General features: G+C 49.1%; 1 protein-coding gene across 9 annotated transcripts in view; it reads left to right on the top strand.

Moving 5' to 3' along the window:
• The window catches only part of HSPA12A (heat shock protein family A (Hsp70) member 12A), a 179552-nt gene that overhangs the window by 123689 nt on the left and 29403 nt on the right, over nucleotides 1-26460 (top strand). For all 9 annotated transcript variants that reach the window (XM_054659940.2, XM_054659937.2, XM_063782161.1 and 6 more), the window contains 3 exons: nucleotides 19865-19950; nucleotides 21845-21972; nucleotides 25989-26175. In XM_054659940.2, the coding sequence (XP_054515915.1) occupies nucleotides 19865-19950; nucleotides 21845-21972; nucleotides 25989-26175 (401 nt within the window). The remainder of the gene's footprint in view (nucleotides 1-19864; nucleotides 19951-21844; nucleotides 21973-25988; nucleotides 26176-26460) is intronic.

Genomic DNA, 26460 nt, shown 5'->3' with positions numbered 1-26460 from the left:
AGGTTTAATAAAAGTGTTAATGTCTGTTCTTGGCAAAATCAAAATGTGATAACACTTTGTTAGATCCACAGTTTTTTGACGGGGGCAGATTTTACTTCTTAGAAAACATAAGTGTCTTGGAACCACTGAATTATGGAGATCTGAGGGAGGTGTTGCTGTGCAGTCTGGGGTCTTCATCCGTCATCGGCACGTTAGTTAGTGTGACTTAGATTATCAGAGTGAGAAATAGTTAACGCTGGAGGATGGAGGTGTGGGAGCTCTCAGTGTTCTGTGAGCCAACTTCATTTTCCACATGAAGAAACAGAAACCTAGAAAGTGACAGTGAGCCCGACAGCACACCTGGTGGCAGTAGGGCCATGCCGTTCATCGGAGCAAGCCAAGACTGGCTGTCTGGATGGGATATTGGGGACGGGCAGAGGCTAAGGGTAGGAGCGTTGAGGGGCAGCCCCCTCTTGGGCCTGGTGGTTTGACAGGCACCCCCAGAAGGAACTGTGGGAAATTGGGGATGGTCTACCCAAGGACACCAACCCTTTGGGGAGCACTCACAAGGGTGGTGGTAGGTAGTGATATCAGAGACCCAGCAAGGACCTTTTGCTGCTGGAGCTGGTGGGGTCCTGCCAGGCCTGTCTCAGGGGAGGCTGCTGGGAATGTGCATATATAACTCTGAATGTGCATGCATGCGTGGGGAGAGAGGTAGAGTGAGCAGCTGAGATGGAGGAGGGAGACAGAGACAGAGGAAGGAATGGGCTGAGAGATGTTAGAAGCTTCTGGTAGGTCTTCCTTTGGGGTTCTTGCAGTTTATTCAAACTTGAACCCACAAAGTCATGGCTGGTCATGGGTGCAGATTCTGCCCCAACACCACATTCCTTGGGCCTTTGGTAAATATTCGGCAGTGAGATTGCAAAGTGCCACATGCCAGGGGACAGAGCCTGAGGCTCTTGGGAGGGAAGACCAGCCAGCAGGATGGGATTGGGTAGAGAACCATGGGAATGTCAGAATTCACCTTGTCCTACTTGGCCTGTTTTGTGTGTGTGTGTGTGTGTGTGTGTGTGTGTGTGTGTGTGTGTGTGTGTGTGTGTGTGTGTCTAAACCTTGTATGTTGAATGAATATTCAGATAGAAAACTTGACTTCCTCACTGAGTTGCATTCTGAAAACGGAGTCCTATGCCGGTAGAGGCAGGCCTTAAGATAGCACGCAAGCATGCTGAATGCAGCTGGGGTCTTTTTAAGATTTCCTCCCAAAAATATTAGTGTGGCAGGGGGTGGGGGAGGGAAGAGCCACTTTCTAATGAAATATTAGCGATGAGGCAGAAATAAACTGCAAAACATAAACACAGAAGCCAAAAATACAGTCACCCTGGCAGTGGGATATCCCTCTCACCCTGTGACTCGCTGGGAGTAGTTCTGGGTTTTGTGTCCCAAGATAGCGCCCCTTCTGCCACCCCCACTCCTTCTGCCAGCAAAGCTCCTCAGTCCTCACATCTCTCCCCAGTCCCATACTCATAACTGATGTCTTCCTTGGAGAGAATTTGTGACCCCTTTCTATCTGTGAATATGCATACAATTCCTGGTGCCCCTCCCCTGCTCGCCTGCCCCTTCTCTCAGAGCCCCCAGCCTGTTGGGGGCCACGCAGTCCTCCCTTGCACACTGCCATGCCAGCTTCAGGCTTCTTTTCAAATCTGGCGACTGAACAACACTGGGATGCTGACCTGATGTTAACGATGGAAGCTCAGAGGTGGAGCTGGGTCCATGGAGGCCCAGCATGAGGCCTGGGACCCTAGCAGAGTGCTCCCCACCCTACAGGGTGGCAGGATTTCTGTCTCAACACAGGCTGGCTCACTTCAGGCAGGGGACATTTGGGGAATTAAGTGTTGAAGCCAGAAGCAATTCCCATCAAGTGGAGCTCCTGGGCCCTGGAGGAGGCTAACAGGATGAGGCAGTTTGAGAGCCCCCTTCCAGGTGGGATCCCTGCACTGTGTTTTCTCTGTAAGGCAAAGTGGTATTGTGGGAACAGCTCAAGTCCTGGGTTCAAGTCTCAGCTCTGCTGTTCCTCGCTGTGAGGCTTTGGGCAGGTCTCAACACCTCCAGAGCTTCTGGTTCCTCCTCTGGGGGACGGAGCTGAGAAAAAGAGCCTGCACCACGGTGTTGCTGGGAGATTGCCAGGCAGAGAGTTGGCCTTCAGGGTCTGGGGGCCAGGTGGTCACTGGGAGCTGTTAGAGACTGGGGGTCCTGATTCAGGAGACTGAGGAGCAGGCAAAGACCTGGGGCAAGACCAGGGCTATGGCTGGGAGCAGCTGGAGTCTTGGGCTCTGGGCCGCAGGGCACCCAGTGAGGCCACAGGAAGGGACAGGAGGCGTCACTCACTTGTCTCCTCTGCCCCACACTGTCCTGGGAAGGTTTTGGGTAAAACCTGAGACAACTTTGGTTCTCATGACAGAAGACTTACGTGTTCACTATAGGAAATATTATCCAAAGCAAGAAAGGAGGAAACAGCCAGGACCCCACACTCAGAGGCAGCCCCTGTTAACCCCTTGGTGGGGAGCCTTCCAGACTGGCCAGGCATATTGAGACAAAGCTCACAGAGGGGCTGTCACAAAATCCAGCACCATGGGGAAGGGGGTCTTCTCTTATAGAAGAGGAGATGGAGACTCAAAAGGTCGTGAATCTTGGTGAAGACCCCATGGCCCTTAAGTGCCCTGACTTAGTCATTACACATTCTACCCATGTAACAATGTTTCACAGGCACCTATAAATAGGTACAAATATAATATATCAGAAACATTTAAAAAACTAAAAATTTTTTTATAAAGTTTTAAAAAAGATCCCATGGGGAGAGAGTGGTGGTGGCCTTCTGGTCTCTGAACCCAAAGTGCGTGTTCTCTCTTCATCTCTGCCCTGGAAATATCTGTGACACTCCCTTGTGGCCTTGCCTCCAGCCACAAGAAAGCCACTTTCAAGATCCAGTGGTTTCCTGACATCAAACAGCCAGGAAGCAAGATAGGCTGGGCCCTCCCCAGGTGCAGGGCTCTGTACAAGGCGCAGAAGGGCTGCTTGAAAAGTAGCCCAAGCTCTGTCTTTCTAAAGTTCCGGCCAGTGCTGCCCGATACGCCTCTGTTGGGGCCATGCAGCCATGGATGGCTCAGCAGAGTGCTGTCTATGCCTGGGTACAGGTGACCCGCTGGCCTCAGCTACTGGGGTATGGTCAGGGGCCCTCAGGTGGGCATCGGGCAAGATGGTAGATGGGCCTGGAAGCACAGCCCTTCTCTTTGGAGGTGGCTCGGTACTGGAAGCAGCCGGGATCTAAGGAACGGGTGGAGAGGCTGACTGCAGGAGCAGGGCTGCTGGTCCCACCTGAGGCTTAGTGGTCCTCATGATCCTTAGGCTGGAGATTCCGTTTTAAAACCTCAGCACGTGTGCGCAGTGGGTCTCAGGAATGAATGTCAGGGGAGGCCCCATGCTTCCTGAGCACCTAACCTCACCCAGCTCGGTGCTGGAGTTTCCTTATGGGTCACCCCTTGTGGTCTCCACAGCAGCCCTGTGAGAGAGACAGTTGTTAGCCTGGTATGTACTTGTGGAAACTGAGACCTGAGACAGAGTCCTGTCTGTGACAGAGCTGGTGAGGGCGGAACTGGGTGTTGCCCCAGAACCCAGCTCATTCAGGGTCCTCAGCCCCGTCCCCTGCCCCTGGAAGAACAGCTTGGGGCTGTGCCTATTTGGAGGGCAGCATGAGGGTCAAATCCTCCCACGTGAAGGTCAGCAGGCCCCTCTCTCCCTGCAGACAGCCAGTGCACAAGCCAGGCCTGAGGGATGGCAGATGGCTTTCCCAGATGGCAGAGGACACAGCCCAGCTGTGCAGGGGGTTGTATGAGGACAGGAATGATGGGGGGCAATGGTTAGGGGGTAATGGAGGTATCTGATTGGTTAAACAGCTGCATCTGATATGAAGGGGATAGAGAGCTACAGTAGGTTCTTGAGGCTGGGAGTGACGTGATGATGGTGGTGGTTGTGATGTGATCCAGTGGGACAGCCTGGAGGCAGTGACACCAGCTGGGAGAGTATAAGGCTCTCTGGGAAGCCCTTCATACCACTCTGCTTTTGCCCTTGCTATTCCTTTGGCCTGGTGTTCACTCCCTACCTTGTTCATTCAGCAAACTTGCCCTCCCGGGAGCCAGCCAAGCGTCACCTTCCTGGAGCTACCTTCCCCCACCCCCTTCAGGGATGTCAGTCTGTCCTAACACCCCTGTGGCACTTACCATGGTGTCTCATGAAGAGTCCATGTGCAAAATAGATTTTTACAGGGCTTTTAATTACAGTGTTTTTAATATTCAATTTAATATTTAAATTGAAATCATCCCACTATGTTTTGGCCTGAGATCTCATAGTTGGATTCTCATAAATTAAATACCCATGTGATGCATGCATGTCCACAAGATAAGACTGATGACAGCTGGGTAGGGATGGGCAGAGGAGGGCTCAGGACAGGCACACCGAGTGTGGGGTGCAGGGGAGGTTTCACATCAGCCCTGGTTGGTCCCACTGATGAACTTCCGGGTCATACCACCCGTCTTCCTGTTGCAGGGTCAGCTTCTGGAACTCTTCTTGTTCATTAACCCAGAATGTCCTCAGTGTGGTGTCTATGCCATTCAGGACCCTCCCAGACTAGGTCTGTGGAGAGAGAGCGAGAGGCAGGGAGACAAGGGTTGGTTGGAGCCGTGGGCTCGTGTGGGTGTCCCTAGCACCAGCTCCCACTTCTCCAAGTCCAAGGCATTCCTGTGGCCACCTCCCAGCAGTCAGTACCTTGGGCACAGACATCTTGGGCTCTGTGGGGGAGGATTGTGTGCCTGCTGGAAGTCAGGCTAGTCACCCTGCGCCTGACCCGTCTGGAGCATTCCTCTCTGCAGAGGAGATGGCCGCTGATTGATTGAGGTCCAGATGGAGCTGTTAAAGATAACAATGAAGTCACAGAAGCTGCCCTGCCTAATGAAGCAGGCAGGCCTGCGCCTGGGAGGGACAGGTCTGTGGAGCAGCAGTAATGAAAAGCCGGAGACAGACCACCCTGGGTGCCCAAGACCTCCTCCCTTGCCTGAACTTGGGCAGTTGTCCATCTGTGCATGGTAACAAGGTATAAAGTCTCATTCCCCAGACCCAAGGACTGCGGAGACTGATGTGTCGGGGCTGGAACAAGGGGTCCTGGAAGGCCACGTGTCTTCACTCATTCTTTCATAACATGTACACACCAACGTGGGTGAGCAGCCATGATGATGAGTGTGAATATTATGGCAGCTGGGGCCATCTGCATGGCCTCCCAGGGCCCCTAAACACAGCATGTACATTATTTCCTGGAGTGTATATGTTTCTGAGGCCTGCTGTCCCCACCGCAGCTCAGTAAAGGGTTTGGAGAGACTCATATTTGCATTTCAGTGCCGGGGAGGGGAGGGATGGGGATTAGGATGGGTTTGTAGTTTGTTTGCTCTTACCCTGCTATAGTCACGCACACCCGGGTTTTCGTTTTGTTTTGTTTTGTTTTGTTTTTAGTGAGATTGACTTACTTTAAGTTCAAATTCAAAAGCTCATCAAAATTTAATGGTCAGTATTTTGCCTTCTCTGGGCCAGGAGCTGGCTTGGTACAATATAAAAAGGTGGGATAGAGGGGGCGCCCTGCTGGCCTCATCACAGCTGCTTGGCCTCAGGTGGGACGCTCTGGGTGACCTCTGGATCCTGTGCTCTGTGGAGGAGACCTGGGAGATGCCTTTCTGTGACCTATGGATTCCTTGGGAAAAGACTTTGAGCAAATTCGGTCCCCAGGAGGAATTGTTCATTCAGTGTCTTGTGTATTTATCTCTCTTTACTGCTCTGAAGTTAGGGATTCAATTTCAACTGCTTTCAAGATTAGTTACCCTTGAAATTTTGCCATGCATACTTAACTTAGCAAAGTCTAAAGTTAATCAATAACTTAACCCAGTTTACTAATTCTTTTTGTACAAATGTAAGTCTGTCGTTGAAGATTTTGTACTTACAAAGTAAGAAGTAATTAGGGATTTTAGACTTCAAAGGTCTTAAAAAGTCTCTGGAAGGACTTTGTCTCCTCTCTTCTGACATGGAAGTCTGCTGTCTGTGCTGCGGCTGCCTGTTCTGAGCAGAACATTTAGCCTCTGGGGGTGTCCCTGCATCCTGGGCAGCTCCCATCGTGCCTCCCCTCCAGGCTGCAGTGGGTGGTCCTGTCTTGTCCTCTCTCAGAGCTCCTTGGAGCCCCTTTTAGCATTGGCTTTCTCTTTTCCTTTATTTCCTGGAAGGAGCATTTTCTTAGGCAGGTTCCTGCACACCTCCCTGCCCAGGACCTGGCTAACTGCAGCTGGCACGTGCAGACGGTCACACAGCAGAATGTTTTAATGCTGTGCAGTTTGCCCTCCTGTCAAAGGTGGGTCTGCAGAAGACTAGTTACAGCTGCAGGTTTTGAGGCTTTCACTAGCGTTTATTCCGGCATAGCTTGAAACAGCTGATCTGTCAGGGGAAGCACCAGCAAGTCAGCCTGCAGCACCCCAGCAGGATGGCACGTCTGGCCTTGGGGAGGAGTGGGGCCATTCTACTCTGACTAGCCAGCTTCCCAGCATCTAGGGGAAGAGTGAAACTGCAGCTGTCTGACTAGGGCGCTGCCCCGGCCCTGTGCCTGCATTCTTACGTTGCCAAAGAGCAGGGTGTCTGGGAGAGGCCAGTGCCAGCTCTTGCCCCAGCCCCAGTTGGAGAGTCTGGAGTCCGCAGCTAGATTAACCACTGGATGGGTCCTGGGAGAAAGTTGTGGCCAACTCTACCAGGCACAGAGGTTGGAGGAGGGAGGGGGCGGTGCCCAGGGTGGGTGGCGGTGACTGAGTCCATTCCCAGAGACGAGGCTGGGCTCCTGAAGGCAGGGGGACAGGGGCACTTCTCCTTACAAGGCTGATTCTAGCAGCTCTTTGATTTGTTTTTAATTGAGATATAATTCACATACAAAACTCACCACATAAAATTCAGTGGTTTATAGTATTCACAAGATTGTGCAACCATCACCACTATTAAATTCCCAAACATTTTTATCACCCTGGGAAGAAACTCCTATTCATTAGCACTTACTCCCTAGGTCCACTCCCAGTAAAGCCCTTTACTTTTTCACTGCTCTTTGCTGCAAGCTGCCAGCAGTACAGACTTGAGTGGGAGTCACAGAGTCCAGGAACCTCAGGGCTGGAATGTGGTAGAGACAAGGAGCTCAGGCACTGGTGACAGGGACTTGCTGGCTGTGTGGTTTTGGGAAGATGCTTAACCTCTCTGTGTTTTGGTTTTCTCTGCTGTTAAATATTTCCCACCTCATTGGGTTGTTTTATAAGATAATATGAGATGCCATCTAAGTAATAATAGGTACACTTGTTAAGACCTTTGCCTGCATTATTCTTATTTAATCCTCATTAATCCTGGGAAGTATGAGTTATTATTATCCCTATCTAATACATAAGGAAAACCAAGCACCAGAGAAGTTCAGTAATTTGTTCAAGATTGCATAACTAGGAATCAGTTTTTAGTTGCAAAGCATGGAAAACCTGATCCTGTCTTGTTTACAGAGAAGGGAAATTATGACCAGAATGGGAAGTCCAGGGGCCCAGCAGGCTGATTTGGCAGCTCATGGACCCCCTCAAGGACGGAGGGAGGTTCCTTTGGTGGTGGCTGCATCTGTGTGCTGGTGGCAAGGTGGCAGCTGCAGGTGTGGCCTCACGCCCCTGTGCGTCCACCCTCTTCTCAGGGTGTTAAAAGGCGGGGTGTTTCCTCCCAGAAGCCCCAGGCCGACTTCCTCTCATGTCCCATCAGTCAGGACTGTGGGTCACAAACCCAATCCCACGTTCCTCATTGGCAGCGGGAGGAGGCTTGCCATGATTGGCTTAGATTACTTGGGATCTACCCCAAGTTATCGGGAGGGATCACACCCCAAATGTAAAAATTGAGGTTTAGTTAAGAAGCAGGAAATGGATTTTGAGTGGACACAGCAGTATCTTGGCAGCATCTACCAAGAGCAGCAGGGACCTGAGCCGAGGTCTGAACCAGCCCTCTGAGGTCCGAACCAGCCCTCTGAGGTCCATGGCCGCTGCACTTCGGCACAGCTACTCAGCCTCTACAACACCCGGCATGTAGCAAGTATTCAGTGAATCTCGTGTCGATTCATAAATTCTAGTTCTCACCCCACACCCCTGAGTTTTTCTGACCTTCTGTTCCTCTTCTAGAACTCAGTTAAGTGGTTGCCTGGCCTCTGCTTGAGCTTTACTTGTGGGAAACTTAGTACCTTACCCAGCATTTTCTGCCCTTCTTTGACCATTAAGTGCCATGGCTACTTTTTGGGTGAATTAGAAAAAATCTGCTTTAGATGCAAAAATTCAAAAAAAGGGGCCCGCTCTAGGCAGTGCAGCCCTTCAAGGCTTGGAAAGATGCCTTTGTGGTAAGAAAATAGCACGCTTACCTCTGGGTAAGTGCAGCCCTGCTTGGGAGGTGTCCCTCAAGGTTGGTGCCTTTGTGCAGTGCACAAACCGTACAACTGTTTTGGGATGTCTCTTCCATTAAGGAATGCTGCAGAGGGGTTTTTAATGTGCTCAAGCCTCTGCCCTCCTGGACACTGGCAGAGAGTGGAAGGTTTGTGCCTGAGTTACCCAGGTTTGGAGGGCATGGTGGCCAAGGGTTCCCCTTCCTGTCTGGAGATGGTGTATCTCTCTCTCATGAGAGGGTTCAGCTGAAGAAGGATGAACCTTCACCTTCCTGACCCTTACCTCCTCTTCCCTCTCCCCTCCCCAGGGACAGGTGGTGAGTGTTTGGGAGGTGAAAGATTCTGCTCAAGGGGAAACCAACTGGCCTGGAATGGCCTCGGCCCTTTCTTTAGCCTCAGTCCAGGCAGCACTAGCTGTGCCGTGGCCTCTGAAGACTGAACTGTCACAAGGCTGTTCATGATGAAATTGGGGAAGTCTAAACCCAGGGCTTCCAGAGGCCCAGGCAGGTGGAATCTTGTCCTTGAAGCTGAAGAGAGTCTTGACATTGACCCAGTGAGTTTTAGAATGGAGACTGGGCTTCCCTGTAGAATACAGGAAGGCTCAAGCTGTGGTCATATGGCCTCTCAAGTTCTTCTAGGTTATTCTGAAAGTTCCCTGGGGTGAGCAGACAGCTTGGGGGGCAAACTGGGGCCAGACGGTCTCCTTTACCCCTGGCAGCACCGGCCCTCACGTTTCCTATCACTAAGTTTTCCTGAAGGTTCCCTTTGCCAAGTTCCTGTCTGGTGGGAATTTTTAGCTTTGATTAACAAGCCTAGAGAAGCAAAACGTAAAGGAAATGTATTTGCTGACATTATGCAAAGGTGGGGGCTCTGCTTGTCTCGTTGTGTAAGCACACAGTCGTTTTTTCAGCAGCAGTTGGAACGATTTTATAATGATGATGGTAACAATAATAATAAACAAAATAACATCCATAATGTATCGGGTGCTTACCATGAGCCAGATTTTACAGATATAGATGCCCACCCAGTGGCATGCATCTAGGACTTGGTCATGGTGGGATTTGAGCTCAGGCTTTCCCGACTTTGAACTAGTACCTCTAACATCTCTCTTACCAATATGTGCCTCTCCTACCTGGATCTTCGGATTTGAGAGATAATTATGGTTTTCGAAATAGAGCTTTGCAGACCAAAGAATACGCCACACAGTCTCATGAGCCTGCAGACAGAGACAGCCAGGAGCTGCCCTGTGATGGTGACTCCTGACTTCCTCTAGCTATTTGCTCATCTGTGAAATGGGGATTTACATTCACACCTGTCTCTTAGTTAGAGATGATGCCTTAGTGGCACCGGGAACGTGCAGGTGTGCAGGCTTGGAGTCAGAGAGCTCTGAGTCCACCTGGGTGGCATCCTGACTAAGGATGCAGGCTTCTTTCTTACCCTTCTAGGCTTCATTTTGTCACCTACAGAATGGGAATAATGATAGTAATTCACAGCAACCTTCCTTACAGGGCAGGTCCCCATGAGATACACCTGTAAGTCTCTTAGCTTGCATGAAATACACATTTAGTGAGTGCTGACTATGATAGGTTTCCCAATAGAGTGCTGGGTTTGTATATTTCTAGTGGTTTTGAATTAATAATTTGAGTTTGAATAAGCTTGCAAAAGAGCCTAAAAGTAAACAAAAAATGCATGAATATCTGACCCCATGAAGGAATTTGGAAAATGGTGGGTGGAGGGTGGTGTTTATTTCAGAGTTTCACTGGTCCCGTGTTCATTGATAAAGAGTGACGGGGGCCCTGAGAATACCAATTCTACTTCATGGAGGGAGAAGGGGGCACAGAGGGAGGTGAGGCAGTGTCCCCAGGCTCACAAACATCCACACCTCCACTCTCTTCATTCTCCTCAGGAGCTGTTTTGTTTTTCTTCTGTTCCTCTAAGAGCAGCAGCCGAAGAGCCAACTCTGGCTTTGCTCCTATTCCAAAGCCATCCTGGTTCTAGGAGACATGCCCCTTGGCCTGCAGCCCACGTATGACTGCTTGGCCTGCCACCTCCACTCATCCCAATGCTAAGGCCAACCTGGGGCCTGAGCAGAAAACCCAGTGCCCTTGTCCCCAACAGGAGCATGTGCGTGCACACACACACACACACACCCCACCCCACCCCCCAACACACACCTGCCTTTTGGGAGGACTCAGAGCTTGTGCTTATAGTACAGAGGGTCACAGGGTGGCATCTAACATCAGCATTTCAGCTCACCATTCCTGTCTGGGGTGAGAACCACAGGAAGATGCCAAGGCTGTTACATCTTGCCCCTCCCATATGGCATTGGGATCTCAGCAAGTCTGAAGGACAAAGCAAAATGGGCATGTCAGGATCCTTTAAGTGATCCTGCCTCTCTGCAGGGGCATGCCCTACTGTTTCTCAGACATGGAGGGGCCCAGCAGGGGATGGAGGACACCCCCCACCCCCACCTCCTCTGAGGCCCTGGGTTCACAGAGCGGCTACAAAGTCTAGGAGCTGTCAGCTGATGACCAGAGGGCCCTGTACCTGAGACCTGGCTGGTGCCCATCCCAGAGTGGGAGCTGCTCAGCTGGTGGCTAGACATCTGTTTTGTCATCTGCGAGGGGGCCAGTGGGTGCCTGCTGAAATTCTGACTGCTCTAAGGGCTATTTAGTCTACTGGGCCGAGCAGCCTCAGCCCCAGAGAAGCCTGCTGTTTGGGAGCCCTTCACCCACCCTGAGACCCAGGTCCAAAACCTTCCCAAGCTTTCAGAGTCCACATTTGTAGGTTTCAGTGAACTCGTATCCTTATTGGTTTGTTCATTCATTTGCCAAATATGTGTGGAGCACCTACCATGTATGGGCCAGGTGCTCTGATGGACAGCGGAAGAAAAACATTGACCTGCCGTCCGGGAGCTTCCATGTAACTGGCACATTCAAATCACAATTATTTTATTATGGAAAGTTTTAAACATACAAAAGCAGAGCAAATATTATACTGAAGCCTCATGAATCTGTCACCAGTTTTAGTCATTATCAACTTGTGGCCAACCTTGTTTAATCCCTGCCCCTTCCCTCTCCTGTTATTCTGGTACAAATCCCAGAAATGCTATTGTTTTGTCTGTACATTTGAGAATGTATCCCTAGAGGACAAGGGCTCTTTTAAAAATTATGTAACTATGCTATTAATAATAATCCCTTAGCATTACCAATGTCTGGTCAGCATTTATGTTTCTAATTGGCTCATAAATGTAACATTTTTGGATTGTTTGAGTTAGGATCCACTAAAGGTCCATCCACTGCATTTACTGGAGTTGATGTGTGTTTTAAGTCTCTTCTAAGCTGTCGCAGTTGGTCTCTGGGGCAGTCAGGATAGCCTGGGAAATTATCAATGCAAATTGTCAGCCAGCCTCAGACCTACTGGATGAGAAACTCTGGGGGTGAGACCATTAATCTGTGTTTTAACAAGCCTCGGGGGTTCTGATGCACAGCAGAGCTGAGACCTTCTAGTCCATAGGTTTGCCCTCCTTTCCTGTAGATTTTCCTTGTGATTATCTTTAGGAGAAACCTGTCTCTCTTGTCGAGTTTCCCCCATCTGGGTTTTCCAGTTGATCACCAGGAACTGTTGCACAAGTTCCTCTGTCATCTGCACCGGGGGAGCTGAGAAGGCTCTTCTCCCTTAAAAGAGGGGGCTGACTTTTAGAGGTGGAGGTCCCTGAAGGGTGATGCAGAATTTGCCTGCTGTAGAACCGGATGCACGCTAGGCAGGGGAACAGCATGTGCAGTGCCCAGAGGCTGAATCAAGCACAGATGTTCCAAGGCCTGTGGATAGGTTTGGTATGGCCAGGGATGTGGGGCAGTAGAGAGAGAAGAGACTGCAGAGGAAGGTGGGGTGGACTTAGAAGAGCCTGGGGTCAGTAGTGTGCTGGACTTTATTGCATGGGAGATGGGCATCAGGGGAAGACCCTGACAAGGTTGAGTTAGGTGAGCAGACCTTGATTTTGACCAGATGGCTTTGTCTGTATCTGCAGTCATGGCTTTAACTGCAGGGTGAGTGTGTCTGGGGGAGGGGGCAGGCCCGGGACAGGGAGACTGAAAGTTCAGGAGGATCTGGACCAAGGCTGTAGTGGTGACTTAGCAGAGGAGCCAGCGAATGCAAGAGATGCTAATTAGAAGGAATGACAGGGCTTGGGGGTAGAATGAGAAAGGAGGAAGTCTAGGGACTCTTCCATCTGGGAGCAGTGGTGGTTTTACTGGCAAAAGGGGTATCTGAGGAGAGAGGCAGACCTGGGTGGTTTGAGAGCTGATCCCATATTGTTGGAGGTCACTCAGCATAGCATGTATGTTACTAATATCCAACTCAAGAGAGTTGATGCCTCAGTTGGGAAAGAACTCCCTGGTGCTCTTAGTCTGTGGATAGTCACTGAGTCCACTTTTGGGTACATATAAAAAGTCCATCCATTCATCCATCCATCCACTCATCTATCCATCCATCCATCTGTCCGCTTACCAACCCATCCATCCATCCATCCATCCACTCACCCACCCACCCACCTATCCATCCATCCATCCACCATCCACCCATCCATCCATCCACCATCCACCCATCCATCCATCCATCCATCTATCCATCCATCCATCCATCCATCCATCCATCCATCCATCCATCCAACATTGAGTGCCTGTGACATGTCAGGAGCTAAGGAATTAGAGATGAAGTAAGACTTGGCCCTACCCCAACAAGCAGAGTCCATGGGAGAGAAGCCAGGAGGACAGAAACATCTTAGTACCATGTGTAGGGTGATCTGGTAGAGCCTCTTCAAATGCTGGATGCTGGAGGGAAGGGCTGTAAGGTTGAGGAGTGTAATTCATGAAAATTAGTAGTAAAACTGTTGGTCAAGCAAGTGTGTCTTCACCTCTCCCAGCAGTTGCCTGGACATGTATAGACACAATTGGAGGCCCACGAACCAATGCATGAACCTGCATTTAGGAGAGAGACTGTGAACCACCCCTGTTGACAGTTTGGGATTGCAGGGACTCGGGGCTTTTCCTGTCTTGGGAAACTCAGCTGCCCCAGTTCGCTCTCCCTGGGACATTTCATCTCTTGGACTATTCAGGGAGGTAGGAGGGGTAACAAGAAGTGGCTACCCCGTGTCAGGATGGGCCTGATGCTGCCCCCAACTTGGCCTGGGCTTGATGCTACTGTCTCTGCCATGGTAAATGCTCATTTCCATAATTATTATTTAGCATTTGCAGAGTGGTTATTTTACACTCAGTGTTCTTTGTAGTGAGAGGGTCTCCTGGTTCATGCCAATAAAATTTCCATTTACTCTGGACATCCACCATGGTGATTAAAAACAGCCCATAAATTATTTACTGAAATGGAAGTTCAGCTTACAGTAATAATGCATTAGTTCAGCTAGCCATGAAGCCTGTTATAGGGTAATAAAAGATTTTTTATTTTCCTTCTGAAAAGATATTTGCCAGTAACCTACATATGACCTTGAGCTGATCAGTTTTCAAAGATGACACTGCAGGCAGGCATATAAGGAGAGAAAGAGAGAGAGGTTTTTTTTTTTTTTAAATAGCCTGATTTTAGGCAATCGTTAGCAAAGGCCTGACATCTGACAGCCAGCAGGGAAAAAGAAATGAAAATATATATATATGTTGCATTTTTTAAAATCATAAGTACCAGACCTTAAAACTCCTTTTCAAATTGGGCATTTATTTGATGGATACGTAAATCTGAAAGCTAACAAGAAGGACTGTTTAGAGAAACTAGAATGTCACTATTGTTGAGACCACCTGTCACATTTCCTCGGAGCCTGGAACCTTGTAGAATAAAGTCAGCCCTATGGTTCTGTCTTCATCTTTAAACATGTATTTATGGAGCAGAATTGATTTTATGTATCTCAAGAGAGTCTGTGATTCTGCTCACGGCCATTTGCTGACTAATGACTTTGGCAGAGGAGAACAGCAAGCAAGTTCATGAATTATGGCTCTCTTTGAGGTTCTCTTATCAAGACTATTTTTTATTTTAAGAACATCTGCTTTGATTAAAGCCATTAGAGCTGGGATCACATAAAATTGTGTCTGAATTTTATATGTGTTGCATTTTACAGCAGGAATCCAGATGAAGCCTGCATTTTAATCCTTATACCAATAAGACCAGCGATGAGGATTAACCTAACAAACTAAACTAGTTCCTCCTCAATTGCCTGGTTTGGGGTTGTAAGAAATCCTGGGGCAGGAGACTTGTTGGCCAGGATTTGATACTTTTATTTATTTGTCCTCTACATTGCTGCAAAAATATTTTCATTTCTTTATATACCCGTCTTTCTGGCAAACATTGTTTAATGTGTTGGGGTGGGGTGTTCCAGGATTGTGAGTTAATCTATAACCACCCTCATCACCTTATTTTTATGTTCACTAAAGTTAAAAAAGATTGTCTGCTCACTAGCTCTGCAAGACTGAAGTGACGTTAAATTATCTAACACGTAGCTAATAGCAAAGGAGACATGATGATTAATTTTTGTTTGTTCCCCAGAAAGCTCTTCTGTTTGTTTCCCAGAAAGGTCTGTTCCCCAGAAAGGTCTCTTCCCCTTCCGCTTAACCATAGTTTTGTGGCTAGTAGTTTGCATTCTTGAAAGGGTCAGTGTTGGCCGGGCACAGTGGCTCACGCCTGTAATCCCAGCACTTTGGGAGGCCGAGGCCAGCGGATCACGAGGTCAGGAGATCGAGACCATCCTGGCTAACACAGTGAAACCCTGTCTCTACTAAAAATAAAAAAATTAAAAAATTAAAAAAAAAAAAAACATTAGCTGGGCGTGTTGGCAGGCGCCTGTAGTCCCAGCTACTCGGGAGGCTGAGGCAGGAGAATGTCGTGAACCTGGGAGGTGGAGCTTGCAGTGAGCCGAGATCGCGCCACTGCACTCAGCCTGGGCGACAGAGCGAGACTCAGTCTCGAAAAAAAAAAAAAGAAAAAAAAAGAAAGAGTCAGTGTTTCTCTGATTCCCTGATGTGAAAACATCGACTCTCTCTGTATTATGGGATTTCAGGGAAACTTAGTGCTTGAAGTGGAAGATGCTTTGAGTAGGCCTTTATTTAATCTACTTGGAACAGTGCTGTAGGTATTTCTTAAAACTCCTAGTTCCTTTAGCTCTGTCCTTGATCACATTTCTTGATAGAGCATTTTCTTTAACCTGTCTTTTAGCAGTCTTCCTTCTCTACCTCCACAGAAGGGTCTGGATTTTCTTTTCTTCAGCTTCCTTTCTTTCTCTCAAGCCTCGACTATAGAAAACTCTATTTGTGTCGAGGTGTTGACTTAGCCTTTCTCTTCTGTTCCTAGTGTGTCCAAGTCAACCCGTGGGGACTGAACTGGACTATCCCCTGGGTGAGAGTAGTCCCGAGGGAGGTGTTGTTGTATTAGCTTTATAGAAGCAGTGGAGGCAGGGCCACACTTAATGGCATTTGGGATTCCTTACTATAGATAATGGCCTCTGTATAATTGACAGCCAGGACACACAGCCTACACTTGGTATGTATAGGGCATTCCAAACATCAATTCTCTCCTGTTGTCCATTAGCTTATATCTGTCAGATATTCATAGATTAATAGATAATATTCTGTTGACCCTTTGTATTTTATTTCTGATCATTTACCTACTGAATGAAAGATCTCAAGCCTTGTTGGGACACATCAGAATTCAACTCCCCATTCTCCTCAGGGGGTGAGATAGGCTTTTCCGTTTTTTTTCCCCTGAGAATTTTTGAGCATCATTTTGACATCCTAAGTAGTGAAGTAGAGAAACAGTAGCATGTCTCTACTGGCTGTGTATATTTCTGTGCTGTACTGATGGACATTCGCTGGTGAATTATCTTTGATTTGGAATATACAGATATACAGATGTGGGTGTGTACCATGTGCAGGTATCTCTGAAAATGTTACCCCTCCATACCTTCTGTGCAGATCAGTTTTCAATCATTGCACAGTGTAGCTGAATTTTAACTTCTGATGGAAAAACTCCATGAAGTTCGGCTGCCTCTAGGCCTGGCTGAGTGATCAGCAAGTCAAATGATTTGTTTAATATTGGCCCAGTTGCCGTGGGGTTGAGGGGAGGTACAGGAGAACCAAAAAATCCTTGCTTCTTGCCCTCAAAGTATCCTAGAGTCCCCTGGGGACCCAAGACATGTGTTCCATGTGTGGCTCAACCTTGGCTATTTTGCAAATCAGTGAGAAGACCCAGGGCTCTGAGAAAGGCTGAGTGATGGGATAATTAGGACCAAGCAGCAGCGGGGTGGATAGTTTGTCTGCAGATAATAGCTTGTTTGCTAATTGCCAACACCAGATTTTCTGGGCAATTAGACATTTGGTTTCTTTCAGGACCGTCTGTGCAAATGTGGACACATGGCGCAGGCCTTCCAGGTAGCAGGTGGAGAGGGTGGCTTCTGGTGCTGATGGCATTTCTCCGCAGGCTGCCCAAGGGCTGTGGGCAGGGAGGACCTCTCACCAACAGGTGGAAGGACCATCTGGCTGGAACCCCTAGTGGGGAGGCAGAGTTCCCCCTGCATTCATGGAAGGGGTTCCCTTGTGCTGGGAGATTAGCAAAGACGGTGGAGATCAGCAGGCTGGTCTAGGAACTGAGCTGACTTCTCCATTCTCTTTTCAAGAGCAATTAGCGCCCACGGCTAATAGCAATTCTGTTAGTTGTGGGTGCTAATAGAAATCAGAAATAGCTTCCCCTCCCAGATGAGCAAGTTGATTTAAACTTTTCAATAAAGTTTTTTTAAAAAGTATGTATAACATAAAATTTGCCATTTAAACCATTTTAAGTGTATGATTCAGTGGCATGAATTATATTCACAGTGTTGTGCAACCATCACCACTATCTATTTCCAAAATTTTTTACTACCCCAAAGAGAAATTCTGTACTCATTAAGCAAGAACTCTCCATTTCTCCCTTCCTCCTACCCCTGGTCACCTCTCATCTACTTTCTGTCTCTGTGAATTTGCCTATTCTGGAGATTTCCTATAAGTGGAATGATACAATATTTGTCCTTTTGCATCCATGTATTTTACTTAGCATATTTTCTAGGTTCACCTATGTTATAGCATGTATAAGAATGTTCTTCCTTTTTACAATGAAATACTATTCTGTTGTATGGATATACCACATTTGGTTTATACCTTCATCTTTTTTTTTTTTTTGAGATGGAGTCTTGCTCTGTCACCAGGCTGGAGTGCAGTGGCACAATCTCGGCTCACTGCAACCTCCGCCTCCTGGGTTCAAGTGATTCTCCTGTCTTAGCCTCTCGAGTAGCTGGGACTACTGGCATGTGCCACCACGCCTGGCTAATTTTTGTGTTTTTAAGTAGAGACGGAGTTTCACCATGTTGGCAAGGCTGGTCTTCAGCTCCTGACCTCAAGTGATCTGCCCACCTTGGCCTCCCAAAGTGCTGGGATTATAGGCGTGAGCCACCGCGCCCAGCCTATCCCTTCATCTGTTGTTGGACACTGGAAGTGTTTCCACCTTTCTGTTATTGTGAATAATGCTGCATGAACATTTGCATATAAGTATCTCCTTGAGTCCCTGTTTTCAGTTTTTTGGGTAGATACCTAGGAGTGGAATTGCTGGTCATATGGTAATTCTGTACTTGACTTTTTGAGGAACTGCCAAACTCTTTTCCACAGCAGTTGTCCCGTTTTATATTCCCACTAGCAATGCTCAAGGATTCCAATTTCTTCACATCCTTGACACACTTGTTATTTTCCTTTCTTAAAAAACTGTAGCCATCCTAGTCAGTGTGAAGCCATATCTCACTGGTTTTGATTTGCATTTCTCTACAGACTAATGATGTTGAACATCTTTTCATATACTTGTTGATATATCTTTTGTGTATTTTCTTTGGAGAAATGTCTATTCAAGTCCTTTACCCAGCGAGTTGGATTTTTGCCTCTGTAATTACTGGACTGTGCCTCTCTCTCTCCAAGATAGGAATTGAGCCTCATCAGGCGGAGAGAGGCTGTGAGCTTGCAGAGAGTGGGAGGTGGCTGTGCAGATTTGAGGCTTCACATTCCCTCTTGCATGATTCATTTCATTCCTACAGCCTGTTTGGTACCCACTGTAATGATGCTGCCTGAGTCCTCATCAAGTAGAAAAAGTAATCAGCAAGAGCCTGGGATTAACCCAAAGTGATTTAGCAGAAGAGGCAGATGGAACCATTCCACCTGCTCCCCTAGAAGCAGACAGGCTTTTCTCAGACACCTCAAACCTTCTGGTTTCCTTGACCACAAGTATTGCCTTGGAAAATTACCCACTTCTTCCTAGCAGGTTTCAGTATGTATGTACTAAACGGAGCAGGACGTGCAGAGCACCGAGGGTGGTGCTGGGTCGTTGCAGGTGCCCAGCGCCCGGCCTTCGTCTCTGCGGTGGGAGCACGCAGTCCTCACTCAGCTTCTCTGTGCCCTGCCAGCCCTAGGCAGCAGGCAGGGAGAGCACTGTAGCGCGTTCCAATGCCGGCCAGGGAGAGTGTTTTTTCTCCCGGGGGGCCCATTCCTGGGGCAGAGCTACTGGCTCTGGGAAGACTTCAGAAAAATGCTAGGCCTGAATGATGGTGAGTGCAGGGGAACAGACAAAATGGTGTTCCTGCTGCTTAGCTGCTGGCCCTTCGCCTGTTTGACCTCGTGGCTGTTGGGTCCTATCTGCAGGGGCTAGAAATGCTGATTTGTCTGCCTTTTTGCTGTGGTTTTTATGATTGAAAAAGGTCCCAAACCTTCAGTATCACTGAAGAGAGATGAATTCACATGCCCTGGCAGGGGGAGGGAGGAGCTGGTGCATCTGCTAGGCAAGGACGCTCTTTCTGAAGCTTCGTCACATCCTACATTCCTAGGATAGGGGTTGCTTTTCCTTGGGGGAGGTACCCCTCACCCCTTTGGGAACCCGAGGGCTGTAGATGCTCTTCCAAGAAAATGCACACAAAAATTTGACATAATTTCAGGTGGCTACAGGTCCTGCTAGTCCATCATGGAGCCTGGCCTCTGGCTCCACAGACAACACAGCCAGGAGCGGAGCTTTCGGGGACTGACCAGCATCTCCAACTAAGCTGGGTTGAGTGGCACAGAGTGAGAGGCCTGGTGGCGACTGGGAGGAAAGGAGCATCTCATTTGGTCGAATTCTAAATACCAAATGCAAGGAGGTGCTGGAACGGATGTTCCTGCCTTCCTGGCTGGGGCTGGGCCTTGCCCATTTCGTGAGCTGGCTTTGCAGAGGCCGCAGTTCCTGGGGGAGTTAAGGCCATGCAGCCCTCATTTCTTCCCCCTGGGTCAGTCCATGCCACTTCTAAGGAGGCGACTTTGTTTTTCCTTTCAGAAACGGCTCCCACATCTGCATATTCATCTCCAGCCCGGAGTCTTGGGGACACAGGAATAACGCCTCTGTCCCCCTCCCATATTGTGGTAAGAAGTGTGTGTGTGTGTGTGTGTGTGTGCATGGGTGCGCATGAGCACACGTGCGTACTGACTTCCTTTGCATTCTGGGTCTGATCTCACAGTTCAGGCTGCTGGACAGCCCCTCACATTCACTGGTTGGAGATTAAGTTGACCTGGTCCTGGCCAAAGGAGCCCTGCCAAGCCCCTTCCCCAACTCCGGGCCTGGGAAGGCTTTCTGTGCTGTGGCTAGTGCTTCTGGAGCAGGGGCCTGGGTGGGTCACAGAAGAAGGTGAGATGGGAGCAGCCCTTTAAAGATTCAGGGTCAGAGCCTGTGAGGCATCCTCTTGAGAGGAAGCCGCTGACTCTGGCTAGTGAATCGGTGAATACATGGACTCTGTTGACTGCGGTTGTCTGCGGTATCCAAAAGACCCTAGCAGTATAATTGCTTCTGGAACAGCTTGCCTGGTAGAGAAGCCCTGAGCAGGGCTTCTTATGCATTGAGTGGGGCTGGAGATGGGGTTGTTGCTCCCACCCTGCCCTGTATGAGGAAAGATGGATGTTAGGGGGCAGCCGTTTAGAGGGGTGTGCACGTAGATGCACAGGCAGCCAACCCGAGTGAGTGCCCGGAAGACAGGGCAGCTTTGCATGAGCTGTGCAGACGCACAAAGAAGACCCAAGGAGAACTGCGGAGTCACCGCTAGGTAGGGATGCCTGCCTGTCCTGGTTTCCTGGAACTGTCCGGCCTTTACACTGCAAGTCCTGCACCCTGGGGACTCCTTTATTCCTGGGCAAACTGGGAGGGTTGTTTCCCTGGGCCAGGTTCTGTGGTTTTCAAGCTTTGCACCCTAAAGTTGTCCTGTAAGAGCTTCAGGGCTGTGGGGGAGGGGAGCGGTGTGAGGAGAGGCCAGGCAGGTGGCATTCTCACCCCTCCCCTCCAACGTTTGTTGGTTTTATAATTTGGAGTTCTGTGGGAGTTAAAAAAAAGTGTAAACTGCTTAAAAAAAAAAGAGGCCGGGCGTGGTGGCTCACGCCTATGATCCCAGCACTTTGGGAGGCTGAGGTGGGCGGATCACGAGGTCAGGAGATCGAGACCATCCTGGCTAACACCGTGAAACCCCATCTCTACTAAAAAATACAAGAAATTAGCCGGGTGTGGTGGCGGGTGCCTATAGTCCCAGCTACTCAGGAGGCTGAGGCGGAGAAGGGCGTGAACCCGGGAGGCAGAGCTTGCAGTGAGCCGAGATTGCGCCACTGTGCTCCAGCCTGGGCGACAGAGCGAGACTCCGTCTCAAAAAAAAAAAAAAGAGAGAGAGAAAGGCTTGGAAACCTGAAATAGCTGGACCAAGTGATCTAGATGAGGCAAGGCCCTGGGCCCTGACAGTCACAGTGGGTCATGTGGCTGGCCTGGTGGGATTGGACACGGTCCTGGGATGCCCAGCCCTGCTCACATGCATGAAATGCCAGCACAGATGGAGCAGTCACCTGGGTGTACAGAGGGCACAGCTGGCGAAATGCTCCTGGCAGTGGCCAGAGGTCTGCACAGGGTCTTGCGGAAGGCAGCAGGGCTTGGAAGAAGATTGTATCTGCTCAGGAACTACTGGGCGACCAGCCCTGATGATAGAATTTCTGTAACTAGCCGTGTGCGGGCACGGTCGATAGAGAGGAGTGGGCAAGCTGCAGGCCTTGTCCAGTCAGCCTGGCCCTCCACTCAGGGATGCCCCCATTTCTCCCTGAGCCATTCAGGCGGGGGCCCAGGCTGGGCTGCCTTCTCCCCAGGTGGTAGACTTGAGCTGGAATATAGAATGTCTTTCTGTCTGCAGGGGGTTCACAGCTAGGCAAGGTGAGACCCCCCCCCAGGGGTGTCTTCCTGAAAGCCAGGCCCACCCCTCCACACCCCCCATGCCTCACTGTATATCTGCAGAACGACACTGACTCCAACGTCTCAGAACAGCAGTCATTTCTCGTGGTGGTGGCCGTCGACTTTGGGACCACATCCAGTGGCTATGCCTATAGCTTCACCAAGGAGCCGGAATGCATCCATGTGATGAGGTGAGTGCTGTGGGTGGGAGGGCCACGTGGCTGGTGCCAACCACTGCACCTGTGGAGACTCCAGGCAATGAGCCAGTGATTGGCACTTAGGAAGACGGCCCTGGATTCTGTTCCAGCTCGGCTCAAGCTCACCGTGCCACTGGGGACAAGCCATTTCTGATCTCTGGGCTCTAGGCTCCTGGTTTGAAAAGATGTTGGTTTGATTCTGATTTAGTTGGTCTGAGGAGGGGCCTGGGCAGTATGTTTGAAGCCTGGCCCGGGTGAATCCAGCTTGTGGCCTGGGTGAGAGGCGCAGACCTGTAGTGTCTGTGATGGAGGGATCCAGGTGCCAGCTTGGCCACTTACTGTGTGACTTTAGGCAATTGCTGAACCTGCTAAACCCCAGTTTCCTCATCTGTGAAATGGGAATCCTGACAATACCTCCCTCACAATGTGTGTGTGCAAATGAAAGGAGATTGTCCATTAAGTGCTTACTGTGTAGTAAAATGAAAGCAGGGAAGGTGCTGGCCCTTTCTTTTGTTTTTTTTTTAATTTTGTTATTATTATACTTTAAGTTTTAGGGTACATGTGCACAACGTGCAGGTTTGTTACATATGTATATATGTGCCATGTTGGTGTGCTGCACCCATTAACTCGTCATTTAGCATTAGGTATATCTCCTAATGCTATCCCTCCCCCCTCCCCCCACCCCACGACAGTCCCTGGTGTGTGATGTTCCCCTTCCTGTGTCCATGTGTTCTCATTGTTCAATTCCCACCTATGAGTGAGAACATGCAGTGTTTGGTTTTTTGTCCTTGGGATAGTTTGCTGAGAATGATGGTTTCCAGTTTCATCCATGTCCCTATAAAGGACATGAACTCATCATTTTTTATGGCTGCATAGTATTCCATGGTGTATATGTGCCACATTTTCTTAATCTAGTCTATCGTTGTTGGACATTTACATTGGTTCCAAGTCTTTGCTATTGTGAATAGTGCCGCTATAAACATATATGTGCATGTGTCTTTATAGCAGCATGATTTATAATCCTTTGGGTATACCCAGTAATGGGATGGCTGGGTCAAATGGTATTTCTAGTTCTAGATCCCTGAGGAATCGCCACACTGACTTCCACAATGGTTGAACTAGTTTACTGTCCCACCAACAGTGTAAAAGTGTTCCTATTTCTCCACATCCTCTCCAGGTGCTGGCCCTTTCAAGTGAAGAGAAGTGCTGGGGTGTTGGTAGCCAGAGGCAAAAAGCACCTGCCAGAGAGAAGGCAGCATGAGGGGAATCTCAGCCAAGTGGCCCCATAGGCAAAGTTGCCCTGGGCCTCCTGGGATGCACTCTGTGCTGGGATGCCCCCTTCCCTTCCCCGCACACCCAGCACCCTGCAGGCCCCGGGTGCCACCCATCCATGGGATCCCAGTCTTGATCCATGATCTTCTTGCAGGGTGTGACTCCTTGAATCTTTGGAAGCCCAGAATTTATCATCCCAATTTTCAATTCCAAGGGATGACTCTGAAGATACATTGTAATTGGCTTTGCAGTTTCTTCAACTGAGTAATTGTGGAATTTAGTATTGCTCCTAGATTAATATTTTTTAGTTTTGTTGTTGTTATTATTTTTTTTTTTTAAGAGACAGGCTCTTGTTCCTTTGCCCAGGCTGGAATGCAGTGGTGTGATCATGGCTCTCTGCAGCCTCAAACTCCTGGGCTGAAGTGATCCTCCTGCCTTAGCCTCCCAAGTGGCTGAGACTACAGGTGCATAGCACCACACCCTGCTAATGTTTGTATTTTAGGAATTTTTATAAAGGGTTGTGTAAAGCACAAGTCATAATAAAAGTGACTCCCACCCCAATCTTGGTTTAAGTCTCACCTTTCCTCTTGAAAACCAGATGTGGCTCAGCCTGAAGCTCTTGTCCTAAGAGGGTACAGACACTCTTGGGTGTCATGTCATCAGGAAATGATGAAAAGCCGGTTCTATAGCCAACTCTGTTGACAGCATCGCCCTTGGTGTTCAGTTGCCACCAGGAATCTCTTTCCATTTAGCCAGACAGATGCTGTGAGGGTCTGTGCTGCCACCACTGACCCCCAAGATGAAAACCCCAGTGGAAAAGAATATGCCATTAAAGGCTAGAATCAATGTTTATCAGCTTCTATGTAGTTGTTCTAAGAAATGTTATTTCCACAGAATAGTCATGCAGTGAAAACAGAAAAGAAGGAGTGGAAATAACTTTGAACTTGCTTGGGGAGGGGTACTTATGAAGCACCACTATAGTTCAGGGCCTCTAGAGGAGATACCTTAGTAATGGTAGACATTTTGGAGGGAGGTTGGTTGGTTCTACCTGAATTTTATTTCAATCAGAACATATTAGCATAATCATGCTAATATGACAAGTTATAAGTGAGAAAGTTAACTTTTTTTTGTACTAAGTGGGAATGAAGGAATAAAAATTTGAAGGGAAAAAGCTCATGGGGTCATTCTCTACTGATAATGTCACTGTTAATGTTAATGACAATTCCATTTGTGAAGGGCAGTGTGTGGAGCAGCTGCCTGGCATCGGGGCCATCCCTGTGTCTCAGTGCGGTCACCTCGGGGACTTTGGCTGCTGGGGTAGGAGCAGCATCCTGATGGAGCTTGACAAGGAAATTGACCAGGGATGATTCCAGACCCATTTGAGCAGCAAATATCAGTGGAGGCCGTAGCTCCATCTGGACTGAGATGGTCCTACTGATGCTTAATGTCGTGGGGTCGGGAGCAGGTCCGGGCTCAGCTGGGAGCGTGGCCACCTCTCCAGTGGGCGAGGAAAGCAGCTTATTTTCCCTCCTGCACTGCGTCCCCACCCGAGGGCGCACGGGCTGTGCATGGGGTCACATGGCCAGCGGCAGGCCAGGAGCCAGGACCTAGCTGGGCAGGGAACAGCTTGGCCTCTTGGTGTCCCTGGCCTCTCTGTAGTGGCCCCAAAGGTGAGCAAATACTTTGAGTTTCCTGTCTTCCCCTTCCCCCTTCCCTTGCTCTCACTGCAGCCTCTCTCTCTCTCTGTCATTTCTTTTTAGAGATAGGGTCTTGCTGTGTTGCCCAGGCTGGAGTGCAGTGATGCCATCATAGCTCACTGCAGTCCTCCCACCTCAGCCCCCCAGAGTGCTGAGATCTGTTTCTATGGTTCTTTCACCTCCGCTCCAGGATAGGTCTGAGCCTCCTGGCTTCCCTTCCCCTCCGTTTAGCCCAGTTTGCCCTTATGAACAGCAGTTCTGATTCTGTCATACCCCTGCTCTAAGACCTTTAGTGGCTTCCCATTATTCACAGAGTAAATGTGTAAGTCCCCAGGTTTCTCCTCAGCCTGATTCCAGCTGCTTTCCCAATCGTGTTTCTCACTCTTCCCATTTTCACAGTCACTCTTCCCACTCACATACTCTCTCCAACCAACGCAGTCACTTCACATTCTCCACGAATGCCCCGGCTGGCCCACCTCTGAGCAGCCTGGAGTATCCTTCCCTCCTTTGAGATCCAGTTGTCTGTCTCTTCTTCAGTTCTCCCCCGAATCCTGCATTCTTTCCTCTGCCTCACCAGCTGGCACCTTGGGCATCTTATTTGCATCTCATAAGGCAGGTAATTATGCATTTGTCTATACCTACCTTGTTTCAAACAGGATTCAAGCTAGCAGTATATCTGCTATTGAGTGCTTGCAAATAAAAAATACATTGCCTAGCAGATTGTGAATTATTTGAAGACACAGACATAAAAGTTTCATGCCAGCACCTGGCAAACATGTAGATGCTTAGAGTAGATGCTCAGTAAACATGGAATGAAAGACTAAGGCAGAGCTTGTTATTGAGCAAGAACTTTGCACTTGCCCAGTTCATCTCCTTTTTAACTGAAGTTGTGTCTCTAGTAGCTGCTCATCCAGCTGAAGCAGAGTGCCTCTGGGCACCCACATTACTGACACTCATGCATACAGTAGGTGTTCAAATCTGTGCTGCCTGAATTGGGATTTTGAAAGAAGGCCCCATAACTTCTGCTTCCCTTGGTGGCAGGCGATGGGAGGGAGGTGACCCTGGTGTGTCCAATCAGAAGACTCCAACCACCATCTTGCTGACTCCCGAGAGGAAGTTCCACAGCTTCGGGTATGCCGCCAGGGACTTTTACCATGACCTGGATCCCAATGAGGCCAAGCAGTGGCTGTACCTGGAGAAGTTCAAGATGAAGCTGCACACCACTGGGGTGAGCAAGCCTCTCCCCTGGGCCCAGGTCCCCCGCAATGGAGTGCCAAGGCTCCTCCAGCCTTGGGGTGGGGAAGGGATGTCCTCCCAACCCAGGGGGCCCTCCGGTCTCTTCCAAGCAGAAATCAGTGTCCATTTACCTTGATTTTAGACACAACCTGGAGCACACAGTGCTTTTGTGGAATATGCGATGCTTTCCAATGTGCCTGTGGGCAGGGAGATATTCTGAATATTTAACAACTCGTTTGTCTTGGAAATGGACCTATCAGAGTAGACCCTGGTTATA

The sequence above is a fragment of the Pan troglodytes genome, chromosome 8, assembly GCF_028858775.2.
Source record: "Pan troglodytes isolate AG18354 chromosome 8, NHGRI_mPanTro3-v2.0_pri, whole genome shotgun sequence".
Lineage (NCBI taxonomy): Eukaryota > Metazoa > Chordata > Mammalia > Primates > Hominidae > Pan > Pan troglodytes.
This window is presented reverse-complemented; position numbering and strand designations above follow the sequence as displayed.